Source organism: Sorex fumeus, unplaced genomic scaffold (genome assembly GCF_029834395.1).
Source record: "Sorex fumeus unplaced genomic scaffold, SorFum_2.1 ptg000122l, whole genome shotgun sequence".
Taxonomy (NCBI): Eukaryota; Metazoa; Chordata; class Mammalia; order Eulipotyphla; family Soricidae; genus Sorex; species Sorex fumeus.
Window position 1 is genome coordinate 20419319 of NW_026606179.1, and position 19373 is coordinate 20438691.

Consider the following 19373-nt stretch of genomic DNA (forward strand, 5'->3'; position numbering starts at 1 on the left):
GGTATGGCTGAAATATATCAAATGAAAGGGAGAATAATCTGAGATTATTCTTCTGTAGAAAGGTAAGTGAAAGCGAAGAAGAAAAACAGAGCAGGCTTTATTAATGATTTGGCCTTTATTCTTTTCTTTTGTTTTATATTAGGGCCAAACCTGTGATGCTCAGGGCTTAATCCTGGCTATGCACTCAGAGATCACCCCTCGCAGGGTTGAGGGAACCATTTAGGGTACCAGGCGTTGAACCTGGTTTGGGCTGCTCGCAGGGCAAGCTCTCCACCCACTGTACTATCACTCTGGCCCCTTGGCCTTTATTCTGAATGAGACTAAAAGCTTGCAGAATTTTGAATATGGAACTGATACTTGTGCATCGCCGGGTATGACCCAAAAGGAAAAAAAAGAAGAAATTATAAGTAAGCATATAGGTGATATTTAAAGCAGATAAACTGGATAAAATCAATGAAGAAGGTAACTGGAATAGGAATAAGGATAAATATGGGCCAGAGGGGGGCTGGAGTGATAGTACAGTGGGTAGGGCATTTGCCTTACATGCGACCTACTCGCGTTCGATTCCCAGCATCCCATATAGTCCCCTAAGCACTGTCAGGAGTAATTCCTGAGTGCAAAGCCAAGAGTAACCCCTGTACATTGATGGATGTGGCCCAAAAAGAAAAAATATATATGAGCCAGAGGGATAGTACATCAGGTAGAGCACTTGCCTTGCAAGCAGCCAACCTGAGTTCAATCCTTGGCACCTGATATGGTCCCCCAAACTTAGCATCCCTGAGCACAAAACCGGAAGTAAGCCCTGAGCATCGCAGAGTGAAGCCCAAAATCAAAACAAAACAAAACAAGACCAAAAATATAAGTAAGGGTAAATAGAAAAAATGTAGAAGTAGAGGACATATCTCTGGGTTACAGAGTCTGGGAAAGGAGTACAAATCAGCAACAAAGACTGAAAGAACTTTACTTGAAGTGGGTAGAGGAAAACTAGGTAAATGTCAGATTCTGGAAATCAAGGGAAGAATATATTTTAATAAGTAGTGTCAGATATGCCATTAAATGAGGACTGTGAGATCACCTTTGAATTTAGCATCAGGAATATAATTAGTAATTTTGAAGAACTGTTTCAGTGGAGTGTGGGTCAAAGAGAATTGGAGAATTAAAACTAAAAAGACTAGCTATACGGTGATTCAACAATAAATAAAAAACAGTGCAACAAATAAATAAAGCAGTGCACTGTAAAAAAAATAAATAAACTAGCTATAGTTTTTTGTTTTTTTCTGTATGTAAAGAATAAAATGGGAAAAAAATTTAAATGAAGTAGTGAACAGAATTGATGTACTTAATAACTACTACATACTGATTGAAATGATTCCATAAAGAAACTTGATATAAGGATAAGAGTCACTGTCACTGTCACTCTCCTCCCATTGTTCATCGATTTGCTCAAGCGGGCCCTTATAGACATGTTCTTAAATAGTAAGAAGAGGAATGGGAGATACAATGTAAGGACAGAGTGTACGCGTTCCATGTGGGAGACCTGTGTTCAATGAGAGTAAGACCCTGAATACCACTGGGTTTGGCCCCAATAGAAGACCTCCCTCCATTTTATATAGATTCATCTACTTATGTATCTACATATAGAACACAAATATTACAATTTTGAGGAAAGGTAAAGGCCCTCCCGTTGATCGTCGATTTGCTCGAGCGGGCCCAGTAACGTCTCCATTGGAGACTTTGTTGTTACTGTGTCTGGCATATCGAATACTCTCGGTAGCTTGCCGGGCTCTCCGAGAGGGGCGGAGGAATCGAACTTGGGTCGGCCATGTTGGCCACTTGTAAGGCGAACGCCCTACCCGCTGTGCTATCGCTCCAGCCCTCCCCCCTTGAGGAAAGAGGAGACAAATAATAAATTCCTTAGTACAAAACCTTTGATATAGAGAATAGATTAAAGAAGTATAGATATATAGGCAGCTTTGAAAACCTCTTGATGTTAGTATTTGTTAATTTAAAGTAAGCCTCATATACTTGGTTATTTGATTTTTCTCCTGCCACAGCATCAGACAAGGCAGGGTAAGTTAGATTTAAATAAAGTGGTTTCATGAAATAAGAATAATGTAAGAGATAGGGAATATAAGATAGCAGGAATTAATTATATTGGTTGACCCTGAATTTTTGTCTAGCTAAGTAGAGAAGCGAGAATAGGAAGAAGGATAAGAGCAACTGTGAAAAATTGGTTGAATAAAGAAATGGAAGTACCTGATGGAGTTGAAAGATTCTTGGGTTGAAATACTTGAGAAGTAAGATGGAAAGGTAGAAGTAGATGTTTTCTTTCCAATGCAAGATGGTTCCAAAATAGAATATCTCTCCTTACAACCATAGCAGTTTTAGAAAATATGGATATTAGCTGTTCTAGTTGGATGTAAGTAGTGCTTATTGCTATTGGCATGATCTTTTTTTTTTTTTTGCTGGGTTGGGTGGAAGGAATCTGCCACACTCTGTGGCTACTGTCTTTGTAGACAGTTATTGGCGCATGAATCCAGGCCTCCTGTATGGAAAACATTCACTTCAGCTCTTTCTCTGAATCTTCTCTCCTCCCCCTATATCCAGGTATTTTTTTTTCTTTTTTGGTGAGCACAATTAGAAAATATATTCATTTAATTTTTCAAACAGCTTGATTATCACATGCTGTACCTCTTACCCACTTATACAGGGTTGCTCAGCCATCACAATGAAGTAATTTTAGAACCTTTTTGTTCTCCTTAAAAGAAATACTATACGCATTACCAGTTAATTACATATATCTCATTTTACCCCAGTTTAGTCAACCACTAATCTGTTTTCTGTCTATAAATTCACCTGCTCCAGATATGTACTATAACAAATTGTCAATATGTTATAGTTATTAGTTTTATGGATTTAACTCGGGTCCTCACATATGCAAAACTCAAATGCTGAGCCGTACCTCTAGCTCTCAGACATTTTATTTAAATGAAATTAAAAGTCTTTTTTGATTACACATGTTTTTAATGTTTCTTTAATGTAGTAAAAAATATATTTAAATGAAATTAAAAGTCTTTTTTGATTACACATGTTTTTAATGTTTCTTTAATGTAGTAAAAAATATATTCTTTTTTAAATTTGTTTTTATTGTGATAGTAATGGTTCAGGCGAGTGCAAATGTTTCTGTATTTTAGGTATGCAGTGTTACCACATAGTTCTCATCACCAAAGTACCAATAACACTCTACCACAGTCTACTTTCAGCCTATCTACTCCCTACCACTGTTGGGAACCTCAATTCTGTGATTAGAGCTTACAAATTTTTTATTGAACATACCTATTCTAAGGTAATTCCATCTTAACAGAACACATTTCCTGTGCTCATACTGCCATCTCCAATGTTAAGAAATTATTATTATAGCACAATGTCATTTTTGTCTTTTGTTTATGGATTTATATGTTTATATAAATAAAATAGTTACAGAGCAATATTAGCAAAACTTAAAATATTCTTACTGCTAAAATTTTAGTATTTCTTTATAATTTGGTCCTTAAGGCACAACCCTATAGGTACAAACTCAGTATTGTGCTTAAAATAACTAGGGAATAGAGAGATAGTACAGTGGGTAGGGCATTGGCCTATATGTGGCTGGCCCAGATTTAATCCCTGACACTCCACATGGTCTCCTGAGCCCACCAGGAATGATCCCTAAGCACAAGGCCAGGAGCAAGCCCTAAAGCAAATCCAGATGTGGCCCAAAAACAAATCAAAGAATATAGTTGACTGTGTACAAGTCAAGTGCACTGCCTGCTGTACTATTGCGCTGACCCCCTAATTTGACTTCTTTTTTTTTTTTTTTTTTTTGCTTCTAGGGTCATACCCAGCGATGCACAAGGGTTACTCCTTGCTCTTGCACTCAGGAATTACTCCTGACGGTGCTCGGGAGATCATATGGGATGCTGGGAATCAAACCCAGGTTAGCCGCGTGCAAGGCAAACACTCTACCCGCTGTGCTATCACTCCAGCCCCCTAATATGGCACTTTTAAGGACAGAAAAGATAGTGAACAAGTAGAAAGTGGAGCTGATTATCAATCAGGAGATAATTTCTGGGTAGGGAAAAATGATAGGCTGTTACTTTTAAGGGAGCAAATGCTGTGGGATTTTTTGTTTTTTATTTTTTTAATTATTTTTTGGGGGGGTCACACCCGGCGATGCTCAGGGGTTACTCCTGGCTCTGCCCTCAGGAATTACTCCTGGCAGTGCTCAGGGGACTATATGGGATGCTGGGATTCGAACCTGGTTTGACCGCGTGCAAGGCAAATGCCCTACCCGTTGTGCTACTGCTCCAGCCCCTTTTGTTGTTGTTTTAAACCGTGTTGTCATATATGGTCCATTCTACCCTTTAAACACATACTTGCAAGTAGTGTGAAATGATCTGGAATCTGAGAATACGTGGCAGTAGAACACTAGAAGGTAGTGGGGAAAATATGCTTTTCCCCACTGTGGAGCCAATTTCCCAATGTGTAAGTTAACTCCAGTTATCTAGAGAATTTTTCTGGGAAATATGGCTTAAACACTCAGAGATTTGGCTTTGTTTATTGACAAAATTTGAGTTTAGGAAAGCAGATGATGATAATGGTGATAATGGCCAAGTTGTTAGGTATGAACGTTAACTCTTCGAGAGTTAACTGTATGAGAGTTCTTTTTAGGAGGAAGTTATATACTCATTATAAATTAAATAGATCAGTTTACTTCACGTTAAGCTCTTTGCAAAAAAGAGGAAATGACATTTGTTATGAATGGAGTCATCTAGTCTAAAATTCTATTTTTAAAGTATTTCTCCAAATATTTTTGCTTAGTTTTTAATTTCTCTAGTATTTTAAGATTCTGGTCACCACTTAAAATATATTTCCTTTTGTTGTCATTGTTGGGTTTGATTTTTCACCCACAAAACAATTCTGACACCAGGTAGATGTCTTAACAGTTCAACTCAATGTAGATATTGCTTGCATATAAAATCATATTAACACTGCTCCCCACCCTCATTTCAGACAACAGTCACAGTCCAGATTTAAACACTGAGCTTCTGTCCAACTGGCTATAGAGCAGAGTTGAATGGCCTTCTGTATGAATTTGATCCTTTTGCTGGAACAATATCCAAATTATAGGAGTCCCTAAGGGAAGAAGAGAAGATAAACTATTGGTCAAAGAATTTATAGCTGAGAACTTCCCCAATCTAAGGTTTGATTCACACCACAGATCAGAGAATTCCAAACAGGGTAAACTTGAGTAGAAGAACTCTACAACACATTGTAATAAAATTGACAAAAGCCAAAGATAGAATCCTGAAAGCAGCTTGATCAAAGGAATTTACATGTAAAGGATACCATATGGGATGCATTCTCTGTCTTGAGGTTTACCCATATCTCAACCTGAGATGCTCAGTTACTTTCTTTCTTTTATTAAATGGGACTTTATCTGGAGATTTACCCTAATCTCGTCTGACATGTACTGTATGCTTTTTTTCTCCATTAGGAGAAGCCTGTGTTCTCTCCTAGTCAACACCCCCCCCCCCCATCAGACACACACAGACATACACACTTTATCTCTTCTTTTCCCCCATTTTTTTTCTCCTCTCTTTCATATTTCTCTCAATAAAAATTTTATTTTACACACTCTCATAAGGAATTCCACATAAGGTTCACAGTTTATCTATCAAATGAAGCTCACATGATCATACAAGTTATCCTTATACCTATCTCTGGAATGAATATTATTGGCCTTTCTGATTGATCCTCCTAAATTTTGTTACAGGGCGATCTTTACTTTGTAGGCAAAGGTTTCTGAACCCACAAAGGAAATCTGTCTAATGGTTTTATTCTTTTCCCCAGCTTTACCTTCACAGGTCCTGTGCATTCCCAGAAGGAAGAGGAAATGACTAAGTCCCAGGTAAATTTAATTTAATTTAATTTTTAAAAAATTACTTTCTGGTTTTTGGGTCACATCTGGCAATGCTTAGGGGGTTACTCCTGGATCTGTGGACAGGAATTACTCCTGGTGGGGCTCAGGGAACCATATGGGATGAACCCAGGTCGGCTGTGTGCAAGACAAGCAGTTCTAGATAAATTTTAAATAGCATATTTGTTCCTTGACCTACTCTACTGCACAGCTTCAGGGAATTACAGTAATCTATATAGCATATTGAAAATCCTTCAGAGACCTAAAACATTTTTTTAAGTTTTTTTTATTCTAATTTTTTAATTGAATCACCATGAATTACAAAGTTACGAAGATATTTATGATTGCATTTCAGGCATATATTGTTCCAGCAACAATCCCTCTACCAATATCCCCAGTTTTCCTCTCACCCTTTTCTTTTCCCTTCCCATTGTCCTAGTGTTCCCTTCCCTAACTTATTCCCCTCATTCCTGCCCCAGTATCAAGCTTCGTATTAAAGACTAGTTTCCTAGTTTGCTGCTTATCATTTCTATTGCCATTAGGTATTTGGTATTCCCCTACAAAGTGTCTTTATATACCCCACATATGCGAGAGATCATTCTGAGTCTGCTCCTCTCCCTCTGGCGCATTTCACTCAACTTGATACTCTCCAGATCCATCCACATTGCAGCAAATTGCATGAGTTTATCTTTTCCTCAGACTGTATAGTAGTCCTTTGTACCATAGTTTCTTTACTCAGTCATATATGCATGGGCATTTGTGTTGTTTCCATATTCTGGCTATTGTATATGATGCTGATCATCTTCGAACCTCCGACTTTCGTTCTTGATTAATGAAAACATTCTTGGCAAATGCTTTCGCTCTGGTCCGTCTTGCACCGGTCCAAAAATTTCACCTCTAGCGGCACAATACGAATGTCCCCGGCCGTCCCTCTTAATCATGGCCTCAGTTCCGAAAACCAACAAAATAGAACAGCGGTCCTGTTCCATTATTCCTAGCTGCGGTATCCAGGCAGCTCAGGCCTGCTTTGAACACTCTAATTTTTTCAACGTAAATGCTTCAGGCCCCGTGGGACACTCAGCTAAGAGCATCGAGGGGGCGCCGAGAAGCAAGGGGCGGGGGCTCCGAGAGGCAAGATGCTGCGACAGGGACAAATGGAGACGTTACTGGCGCCCGCTCGAGCAAATCGACGACTAACGGGAAGCTAAGTGATTAAGTATATGATGCTGCAGCGAACATAGGAGTGCAGAATTCTTTTCTGATTGTACTTTTGGGCCCTTGGAGTATATTCTCAGGAATGGAATTGCTGGGTCATATGGAAGCTCACTTCCTAATTTTTTGAGCAGTGTCCATATTGTCTTCCAAAAAGGCTGGACCAGTCAAATTCCCAGCAGCAGTGAATGAGGGTTCCTTTTTCCTTACATCCTCTTCAATATTGGTGGTTGTAAAACATGTTTTTTAAACAGAGTTGGAAGATTAACAATAAAACTAAAATATGATACAGCTGTGTGTTAATTCAGAGATTAAAGGTGAGTCTTAAATTTGAATTTTTTTAATACAAGAAAACCTGAGCATAAATTTGTTACATAATTTGCATTGTACATAAAAGTCATAAAAGTCATAGTGAACATTTTTTTCTTTTTTTATAATTTTATTTATTGAATCACCATGAGAGCAGTTACAAAGCTTTCGGGTTTAAGTCTCAGTCATATAATGAAATACCCAGTGCCCATTCTCCACCACCAAAAACCCCAGTATACTCCCACCCCCCACCCTCCCCCTACCTGTGCGGCAGATGATTTACACATTACTCTCTATTTTGATTACATTCAATAATTTGACACCAGACCCATCATTATTATTTGGGATTTTATCCCGAAACTCAGATCTGCGGAAAAGGAAACAGTAGACAATTTGTTTTCTATTGCTGGTTATGAATAACATATGATGTTGCGTGCCTGCAATAGTGGCCACACAATTTTGAAATTCCGAAATTTTAACACTTAAATCTGGAGGGATTTCTGCCAAAACCTGCTGGGTTCCGAGATTTGATTCTGAGTCTCTGGGATTATGGCTGTTAAGCAGCTTGATCAGGAGCCACAGAGGCCGTTCATGGGCAGTGACTCGGGGTCTCATTGGGGTGGAGAGGAAAGGGCTGGCTCCACCCCCATTCCATGAGCCTTGTGTGTCTCATCATTGCAGGCCCAAACCTGATTGTCCAGTGGTCTCTGGAGGATGGGAGCCACCGGGCTGCCAGGCCAAGACACGAAACCTATTCCCACCTGGGTTGGCCAAGCGCCGGTAACCTACTGCAGGGACCAGATACATTTCTGCCAAAAGCCACTGGGTTTCAAGATTTGTTTCTGAGTCTCTGAGATCATGGCCATTAAACGCTTGATCAGGAGCCAGAGAGGACGTTCATGGGCAGTGACTCGGGGTCTCATTGGGATGGGGAGGAAAGGGCCGGCTCCACCCACCATCTGGTGAGGCCCCACATGTCTCGTCACTGCGGGCCCAAACCTGACTGTCCAATGGACTCTGGCAGATGGCAGCCACTAAGCCGCCAAGGGGGAACCAGCAGTGGGACAATACCCTTTCTCCCTTAGGGTGGCCTGGAGACAGTAACCTAATGCACAGTCCGGATCATTTAAAAGTCAATGAGTTCCGATATTTGTTTCTGAGTCTCTGGGATCATGGCTGTTAAGCAGCTTGATCAGGAGCCAGAAAGGCAATTCATGGGTGGCAACTCGGGGTCTCGTTGGGACGGGGAGGAAAGGGCCGGCTCCACCCCCATCCCATGAAGCCCCACGTGTCTCGTCAATGCAGGCCCAAATGTGACTGTTCAGTGGCCTCTGGAGGATGACAGCTACTGGGCCGCCAGGGGGAACAGGCCAAAGCACAAAACCTATTCCCACCTAGGGTGGCCAGACGCTTGTAACCTACTGCAGGGACTGGACGCATTTCTAACAAAAGTCATTGAGTTTCAAGATTTGTTTCTGAGTCTCTGGGATAATGGCCATTAAGCAGTTCGATCAGGAACCATAGATCTAAGCCATGCCTGCAATTGTATAGCTGAGCTGAAGTGGTTTGTGGGTGTGTCTCCCACATACCTAACTTTTGGTCGTTTACTTTCTTGGTATACTTTGCCCCAAGTTTTTGGGTTCTGGCCAAAGGCACAGCAGCAATTTTGAGGTACCTGGAAGTCTGAAGGCGCCATCAGGCTGCTGATGCACTCGCTGCACAGGTACAGATTGACCTGCTGGCAGCACCATACCCCCTTGAACATTTTTCTTAGCAAGTTTAAGCTTTCTATTGCAATGTAGGTCATTGAATTCATTAGTGCTTAGTTTCTTGTAGTTGATAAACCAAATTTTCTTACAGTCTACTTTGATCAAGGATGAAATGAATATATATTAAAATAGTCCAGCACTAGAAAGAGAATGGATGAAGATAGAAACAGGTATGTTCTATGTAGTATTTTAATGTGACAGAACTCTACACAACAATCGAACTAACAAAATAGTGGGCCAGAGTAATTGTATAGCAGGTATGGTGCTTGCCTTGCATGCAGCTGTCCAGGTTTTGGTCTCTGGCATCCCATTAGGTCCCCTAAACAGTACCAGGAGTGATTACTAAGTGCAGAGTCAGAAATAACATTTGAGTTTCACCAGATGTGGTCCCAAAAGAATTAGCAAATTTGGGGCCGGATTTTGGCTCAGTGGAAGACTGCTTGCCTTCCTTGCGTGAGCTTCTGGGTTTGATCCCTAGAACTACCAAAACAAACCAAAAACAGTACTGCAACTCAAACAACAGGGATGTCTCCTTTTTCCCCCCCGAACATTAAGAAGCTGTTTATTGTACATATCCCAGCTCAATCATGGTTTCCAAACAGCTCTTCATTTTTACTGATTTCCTTTGGATCCGTTTGCTTATGTTTCCCCTCTGAGTCCCTGTCATGGTTTTCAGAGTTACTGACTGTAATATACCACACAGCCCCTGGTTTCACTTTGCTCTCCAAGGGTTCTATCACTTTCTTCTCAGTACTCATGCTACTTTGGAACCGAGGCTACTTAAGTCTTAGAGAAAAAATATCACATAATTTTTTGTTTTTTTCCATATTAAGTTTTAATTTGCAAATACTTCATGAACAGAGTATAGGAAAATAAAATTAAATTAAGTTTTTTCACGTTATTCTGAATTCTGGTTAGTATTTGATTTGAGGTTTTGATTTCAATGAGGATTTGAATTAATATTTCTGTCAGATTGTTTCAGTTTGAACAACTTTATTATTTGTTATATGATATGTTTTTACTTATCTGGGAATGTATTTTACTGCTTTTTCAGAAAAATTACTTTATTTAAACACCATGGTTTATAAGGTTTTTCTAAGTAGAGTTGTTATGAATATTCAGTGCAGATTGTTAAGTGCAGAGTCAGAAATAACATCTGAGTTTCACCAGATATGGCCCCAAAACAATTGGCAAATCCAACATCGATGCTACCAGCTGGGTGGCCTTCCCTCATTCATTGTTCCCATTTTCCCAACCACCCCCTAGGCCTTCCTCTTAGCAGACACAAAAATATTTAATTGCTTGTTATAACTATTAAATGGCTAATGGAATTATAAAAAACAATTGAATTATAAAAAAATAGTAAAATGTAATTTGTGAAAATTATTATATCTCATTATGCAGTCATTAAGTCCTTGTCTGAGGGTTTACAAAGCTGTTTGTTGCTAGTTAAACCTTCTATGTTATGGTTTTTGTTTATTGAGCTTAGTTGGCTTCTACATTATATGATGTTAGTATTATAGAATTTGGAGGTGTTCTGCAGCTGCATCATGAACTCCATATTCTGTAGAACTGTACCGATAGATCAGTTTACATGGCAGCAACAGTGGAATGTGTGGTGTGAGGCTGCAGGGGCTTCTAGAACAGGACAGAGGGGTAAGCAGCCTTCTCTACTCTCTGAAGACCCCAGGGTTTCAGTCTGAAACCTGGTGTACCTAGACTTTTTGTCGTTTTGGCATTTCTGCAGAGAGTACTTGTGAAGCAATGGAGTTGGGCCATTGGCATGGCAGCAGTGATGAGGTGTGGGTGCAGCTGCCAGGGCTGTGGCAGGGAAGGGACTCAGGCTGCGTCCTCCTGAGGGCACCACAGAGTTTTCAGCTGGGAGACTGGTGTACCCTTGAATTTTAGCAGCTTGACTTGTCTCCTCAGAGATCTAGTCAGGAATCTGTAAAGCTGGGCCTGTGGATGAATTTGTATGGCAGCAGCTGTGGGATGTGGGTTGTATTTCACTTCTATTAAAATAAAATTCACATAACATCTTCTTTATCGTGTTGGACTCCATGAATATGCAAGACATATGGTACTTGTCTTTTTCTAACTTATTTCACTTTGAGGGCTGGAGCGATAGCACAGCGTTAGAGTGCCTTGCGCACAGCCAGCCCGGCCAAGCCGGGTTCGATTCCTCTGCCCCTCTCAGAGAGCCCGGTAAGCTACCGAGAGTATCTCACCCGCACGGCAAAGCCTGGCAAGCTACCCGTGTCGTATTCGATATGTCAAACACAGTAACAAGTCTCACAATGGAGACATTACTGGGCCCGCTCAAGCAAATCGATGAACAATGGGAGGACAGTAACAGTGACGGTGATTTCACTTTGTGAAATGCCCTTCAAGTCCATCCATGTTGACATAAATGTCAGTTTCCTTCTTTGCATGGCTGAGTAGTTCATCAGGTGCATTTATCTTTTGAAGTTAGTGTTCTCATAAATACTCAAGCGAATTGCTATATCATATGTAATTCTATTTTTAACTTGTTGGGGAACTTACTGTTTTTCATATTGTCTGCACCAGATTACAGTTTTATCAACATTCACAAAGTTACTCTTTTCTCCACATTCTTGCCAATACTTCTTATTGTTTATCTTTTTTTGTCCTCCCCAACAATGTTTGGGCCACCAGTACCATAAGCCCTGCAGTATGAGGGCCAAACCCAGGGCCCTGTGCATATGTGGGCATGTATTTCATGTTTACAAACTATCTCCCCAGTTCCTTCTTATTGTCTTTTTTATTACAGCCATTTTATTATCATGTGAGGTGATAAATTCTGGTTATTATTTTCATTTTTCTGATGATTAGTGATGTTGAGCATATTTTCAAATACCTGTTCGCTATTTGGGAAAAAATGTCTAGTCAGTTTCTATTTCCATTTTACAGTCAAAATGGTTTTGCTTTGTTTTTGCTATTAAATTGTGTTGTGGAGCCAGAGTAAAAGTACATCAGGTATGACACTTACCTTGCATGCAGTCAACCCACGGTTGATCTCCAGCACCCCATACGTTCCCCCTCAACCTGTCAGCAGTGAGTCTTGAAGTAGAGTCCTGAACACTGTTAGACATGGCCCCAGAAGCCAAATGAACAGTGTGAGTTACTTATATATTTGGATTTTAGCCCTTTATCAGATATAAGGTCTGCAATTATGCTTTCCGTAATGCAAATGACTTTTTCGTTTTGTTAAGTGTTGGCTGTTTGGGAGATGTATAGTTTGACTTAAATAAATACAATAAGCACTTGTGTGTTTTTTGGGTGCCGGTACTCATGATTTTGGTAGCTTCCAAAAATTTTTTACCAAGATCATTGTCAAGATCTTTTTCCCAGGGACCGAACACTAGTACAGTAGTATAGGGTGTTTGTCTTGCATGTGGCTAGCCTGGTTCCATCCTTAGCAAACACCTATGGTCCCCAAAGCCCCACCACGATCGATCCCTGAGCATAGAGCCAGGAGTAAAATCTGAGCACTGCTGGCTGTGGCCTAAAGTTAAAAAAATTTTTTTTAATTTAAAAAATACGTTTAGGTACCCAGAGTGATAATACAGTGGATAGGGCAGTTGCTTTGCTTGTGGCATGGTTGGATCCCCCAAACACACCAGGAATAATCCCTGAGTGCAGAACCAGGAATAATCTCTGAGTATCTCCAGATGTATCCCCACCCCCCACCAAAAACACACAAAAAAATGATCTTTAATCCCAATATTTTCTACTAAGTTCTGTTATTCAGCTCTTGTGTTTAAATCTTTAAACCAGAGCTGTCTTTAATATAGAGGCTGGAAAGATAGTACAGGAAGCAAGGCACTTTCCAGGAATAAGCTCTCACTGCAACATACAAAAATTGATTCACTGTCACTGTCCTCCCGTTTTTCATCGATTTGCTCGAGCGGGCCCAGTAACATCTCCATCGTGAGACTTCTTGTTACTGTGTTTGGCATATCGAATACGTCACAGGTAGCTTGCCAGGCTCTGCCGTGCGGGCTCGATACTCTCAGTAGCTTGCCGGGCTCTCCCAGAGGGGCAGAGGAATCGAACTCGGGTCGGCCATATTGGCTGCGTGCAAGGCAAACGCCCTACTGCTGTGCTATCGCTCCAGCCCTACAAAAATTGATTAACTTAATTTTAATCCATTTGTAGTTAACCTAGTGGTATAGGATAGTTCAATTTTGTTCTTTGGTAGGTGATTATCTAGTTGATGAAGAGACTGTTCTCTCCCCATTCAATGTTCTTGATTCCCTTATAGAATACTACTTGACTTTATATGAGGAATATGATTTTTCAGATCTTAATTATATTTGATTGATTTATGTGTCTTTTCCTGTGCCAGTATTATACTGTTTTTATTACTATACTATAACATTGTAGTTTGTAGTCATGGAATGTGAAACCTCTAGTTTTGTTCTTTATTGTTTTGAGTATTTGAATTATTTTTGGTTTTTGGTCACACCTGTCTGTGTCCGGGGCTTACTCCTGACTCTGTGTTCAGAGATCACTCCTGGTGGGCCTAGGCAACCATATAAGTTGCTGAAGATTGAGCTCAGGTCAGCTGCATGCAAGACAAATGCCCTACCTGCTGTATACTATTGCCTCCCCAGCCCAATTTGGAGTCTTTTTGGTTCCCTATAACTTTAAGTTTATTTTATTTTGAGATAAAAAACCATTGAAATTTGTATAAGAGTTCTATTAAATTGGCAATATGGACATTTGAACAATATTCTAATTTATGAAAATAAGATTGTTCCACTTATTTCTTCGATTCCTTTTATCAAAATTTTAAGAATATGGTTCCTTGATTGTATTTGTTAAGTATTTTATTGTTTTGATGATGTTTTTAAATAGGGTTATCTTATTTAATTTTTATTTTATTTTCAGTGTAGGGAAATGTTTGAGTTCTGTCAGTTGATTTTGAATCCTGTAGTTTTACTAAATTTCTTTGTTAATTCTAAGAATTTTTGTGCTGTACATTGGAATTTTCCCATTTGCAAAAAAAAAAAGTTTTCATCTTCCTTTTCTGTTTGCATTCTCCCCACACATCACTTGATCACTTGACTTCCCATTAATCGTCGATTTGCTCGAGCGGGCACCAGTAACGTCTCCATTTATCCCTGTTGCGTGCTAGTGTAGCCCAATGGTGTCTGTTCGTTCTATGAACACGAAGAGCCTCAAGTCAATTGTTCAGGATCTTGATGAAGAAGTCTGACCATGTGGTAGGTGGACAGCCACGCGGTCTTTTGACATCCCGTGTAATCCAGTCGGTAACGGCTCTAGTCCAGCGGTCGTCTCCAAATCTCATTATGTGTCCAGCTCATCTGATTTTTGATGCCTTGGCAAACGAGACAGCGTCCCTGATTTTTGATCATCGACAGAGGTCGGAACTCCAGATTCTTTCTCTCATTTGAGTGAAACGTGAGACTCCAAGCATAGCTCTTTCAATTCCTCTGTGGGAGACCTGAATAGTGTTCTCATCCTGTTTGCGTAGGGCCCAGGTCTCTGACGCGTATGTTAATGCAGGAAGAACAGTGGAATCAAAGAGATGTGCCGGAGCCAGAGGTTCTTCGTCCTCTTAGCTATTTCTTTGATGCTCTTGAAGGCGTTGCAAGCTGCTGTTTTCCTCCTGAGCACCTCAGGTGCCAGGTCATTCATCATGTTGACTTCTCAACCTAGGTACACATAATTGTTGCATTTGGAGATGGTCATTCCATTGAGAGCTAATGGAGTGTCAGGAACGAGGTTGTTTCTCATAAATATTGTCTTCATAAGATTCAGCTGTAGTTCGACCTATCCACCCTCATGATCGAAGTCGGCCAGCATTTGTGCCGCTTGGCTAATGTTTGGTGTTATTAAAACAATGTCATCAGCAAAGCGGAGGTAGTGTAGTTGCTGACCATCCATCTTCACTCCCATTCCTTCCCATTCCAGTCGTCGCATGATGTTCTCGAGGGTGGCACTGCAGAGTTTCGGTGAAATGGTATCTCCCTGCCGAACCCCTCTCGTGACATCAATGATTACTTCTTTGTAGAATGGTGAGATCCTGGTAGTGAATCCGCAATACAGCTCACGGAGGATCTTGATGTATTGAGCTTGAATGCCCTGATTGGCTAGGGCTTCAATGACCCCTTCCATCTCAACAGAATCAAAGGCCTTCTTTAAATCAATGAACGTTAGACAGAGCGGCATCTTGAACTCCCGAGAAACCTCAATGAGCTTGGTTATCGTGTGGATATGGTTGATGGTGCTGAATCCTTTGTGGAACCCAGCTTGCTCGCATGGTTGTCCTTCATCTAGTGTTCTGCCAATCCTATTCAGGATGACTCGAGTGAACAGCTTGTAGATGACAGACAATAGGCAGATTGGGCGATAGTTGCCAATGTTGTGGATGTCTCCCTTCTTGTACAGTAGTACAGTCCTGCTGGTTTTCCATTGGGACAGAACCTTACATTCAGACAGGTAACGTGTGAAGAGCTGAGCCAGCGTATTGATGAGTGCTGACGGCAGGTTCTTCAGGTGTTCAGGTCTGACCTTGTCTGGGCCGGGTGCTGTTCGTTTCTTAACCAACAAAATGGTGTGTCGGATTTTGGAAGGGAGAACATTGGTAACGACATATCCATTCTGTGGAATTTGGTAAAATCTCCCCACACATACCTTTTTCTTTTTTGGTGGGGTAAGGGGGGTGCTATACTGGAAGTAGTTAGGGGTTAATCCTGGCTCTTCATTCAGGAATCACTCCTGCAGGGCTCAGGGGACCATATGGGATGCCAGGGATCAAACCCATGTTGGCTGTGGCAAAGAAGTGCCTTACCCCTGTACTATCTCTCCATTCCACACATACCTTTTCCTTACCTAACTGACTTATTACATATAGTACAATCATATATCATAATCATCATGATATTTCATAATCATCATGATATTTATGAGCTGGAGCAATAGCACAGCGGGTAAGGCATTTGCCTTGCACACAGCCAACCTGGGTTCGATTCCTCTGCCTCTCTCGGAGAGCCCAGCAAGATACCAAGGGTATCTCGCCCACACGGCAAAGCCTGGCAAGCTACCTGTGATGTATTCGATATGCCAAAAACAGTAACAGGTCTCACAATTTGTTGTGAGACGTTACTGGTGCCCACTCGAACAAATGGATAAACAACGTGAGGACAGAACTACAGTGCAGTGCATGATATTTATCTATCTAATATGATATATCAAATTAAATGATTATGTATGTGAATCATCCTGATTTCTCAGGAATAAATCCCATTTCATAATAGCATATGAACCTTTTAAGATGTTGCTTCAGGAGCCAGAACCCTACATTGTACAATGGGTATTGTGCTTGTCTTGCACATGGCAGACCCGGGTTCCATCCCCAGGATTCAATTTGGTACCCCAAGCCCAACCAGTAGTAAATTGTGAGCACAGAGCGAGGAGTAAGTCCTGAGCACTACCCCAAAACAAACACACACACAACAAAAAGACTGGAATGATAGCACAAGAGTTGGGTTGCTTAAAATCTTACACGTGACCAACCACATTCAATTTCCAGTACTATATAAAGTCCCCCAGCCCTGCCAGTAGTGATTCCTGAATGCAGAACCAGAAGAGTATCCTAAACACAAATGGGTGTGCTGCCTCCCCCCCCCAAAAAAAAAAGTTGCTTCGAGCCAGGGAGATGATACAAAGGTGTAAAGTGTATGCTTTGCATGCCTGAGTCCTGGGTTTGATCCCTGACATTACATGGTCTACAAAGCACCATACCAGGAGTAACCCAAGTACCACTGAGTACCCCAAAATGAAAATGTTTAATTCAGTTTGCCAATCCTTTGTTAAGAATGTGTTTTTCTGTATTCATCAGAAATATTTCCTTATAGTATTCTTATCTTTCTTCAGCATCAGGATAATATGACCTTGTAAAATGAGTTTGGCATTGTCTACTTCCGGTTTTTTTTTAAAGAGTTTGAAAATGATTAGCATCAATTCTTTAAATATTTGGTAAAATTCACCAGGGAAACCTTTAGACCCTGGGTTTCCTTTTGTTTTAATTAGGGATTAATTTCTTGTTGCTCATCATTGGTTTGTTCTGATTTTTCTATTTTATCATGATTCAGCTTAGTAGGCTGTATATTTCAAGGACGACCCATTTCTTCCATGTTATTCAATTTGTGGAGATATTGTTCATTGTTGACTCTGATCATTCTTTGTATTTTTCTGCTGTCAATTTCAGATATCCTCTTTTATCTCTGATTTTGTCTGGCACTTTTTTTTTCTTAATCTAACCAAAAAGCTTATCTTAATTTTTTTTTAAATTTTTTGGGGGAGTCACACCTGGCGATACACAGGAGTTACTCCTGGCTCTGCACTCAGGAGTTACTTCTGGCAGTGCTCAGGGGACCATATGGGATGCTGGGAATTGAACCCGGGTCGGTCACATGCAAGGCAAACGCCCTACCCGCTGTGCTATCTCTCCAGTCCCAAAGTTTATCATTTTTGTTGATTTTTTAAAAATACAGTCCTAAGGGCCCATGGATTCATAGTTCTTAATTTTGACCTCTGGACCCTCCCTTTGCTGAGTGTGATCTCAGCAGCACTGCTGCTTGTGATCCATGGCTTAGCAGAGTATATGATCTCCGAGGCACCACAGCAGAAGATGTGTGAGCACCACTGCTAAATGTGTGAGCTCCTGTGATCAGGTAACTATCTATGACCCCTGATCACAGATAGCATGCTACAAAGGAAAAGGAAGTTTTGTAGGTTTGCGGTTTTTGGGGTTTTTTATTTTGCTTGTTTGTTTTGCTTTTTTGGGTCACACCTGGTGATGCTCAGGGATTCCTCCTGGCTCTGCACTCAGGAATCACTTCTGGAGGTGCTCAGGGTAACATATAGAATGTCAAGGGTGGAACCAAGGTCAGCTATGTGCAAGTCAAACGCCCTACCCGCCCTACCCCATGTACTATCACTCTGGTCCTGAAAAGGAAGTTTTGATTGTCTATCTTTTCTGATTCTTTGATTTCAGGTTTTGTTATTCTCTTTCTTCTGTTAATTTTGGCATGTTTTCTTTTTCATCTTGTTTTAGTTTCTTGAAATGTAAAGGTAGGTTGTTTATTTGAAAATTTTTTTTCCCTAATAAAGTCATCTGGGCTGGAGCGATAGCACAGCGGGAAGGGCATTTGCCTTGCATGCGGCCGACTCGGGTTCAGTTCCTCCATCCCTCTCAGAGAGCCCAGCAAGCTACCAACAGTATCCCACACAGCAAAGCCTGTCAATTTCCCTGTGGCTATTGGATATGCCAAAAATAGTAACAGCAAGTCTCACAATGGAGACATTACTGTTGCTTGCTCCAGCAAATCCATGAACAACAGGAGGACAGTGCTACAGTGCTATAATGTAGTCATCTATCACTATAAACAGCTCAGGGTGAACTACTTTTGCAGCTTCCAGTGGGATTTGGTGTATTGCATAGCCCGTTTTTTGTTTGTTTTTTTTTTTTGCCTCAAGAGGTCTTTTGATTTCGTGGTGTGTGTGTGTGTGTGTGTGTGTGTGTGTGTGTGTGTGTCCATGTGTCCGTGTGTCTGTACATGTGTACACTACTTAGGGGCCACTTCTGGCACAATTTGACCTTGCCTGTGGATCTGAAGGTTCATTAGTTTTGCCCAGCAATGCAGTACTCTTCAGGTCTAGCAATGTTGGTAGCTTCTAGGACCACCCTGGTGGTATTCAGATGTTGGTTTTCCTTTTTATAATTTCAGCTTTCATCACTAGTTTTTCAGAGATGTAGTGTTTAATTTCCAGTTGCTGATGTTTTTTTTTTAACCTGATATGCCATAGAAAGGGCTCTTGGTATGTTTGAGAAGCGTATTCTGCTTCTTTTGGGTGAGTTAATATTTATAAGATTCTTGTTTGGCTGAAGGCCACACCTGGCTGTGCTCAGGGCTTACTCCTGACTGTGCATAGGGATCCTCTCTCCTAACTGAGCTAAGGGTTTCTGGTATTGTACCCAGGTTGTCTGTCCAGCTCTGCTTTACACACTGAGCCATCTTTCCAGACTCTAGATGGGTTATTTTTTATAAATCTGTTAGGTCCATTTTTTT

General features: G+C 40.8%; 2 protein-coding genes across 2 annotated transcripts in view; both read left to right on the plus strand.

The window, feature by feature from the left end:
* Positions 1–19373, plus strand: part of LOC130043949 (zinc finger protein 420) — a 91827-nt gene that overhangs the window by 70566 nt on the left and 1888 nt on the right. Inside the window, exon 6 of the mRNA XM_056136472.1 lies at positions 5893–5950. The gene's annotated coding sequence lies outside the window, so the exon portion shown is untranslated. The remainder of the gene's footprint in view (positions 1–5892; positions 5951–19373) is intronic.
* Positions 1–19373, plus strand: part of LOC130043950 (zinc finger protein 569-like) — a 34328-nt gene that overhangs the window by 359 nt on the left and 14596 nt on the right. The window contains 1 exon segment of the mRNA XM_056136474.1: positions 5893–5950. Within this exon segment, the coding sequence (XP_055992449.1) occupies positions 5936–5950 (15 nt within the window). The 5' untranslated portion in view covers positions 5893–5935.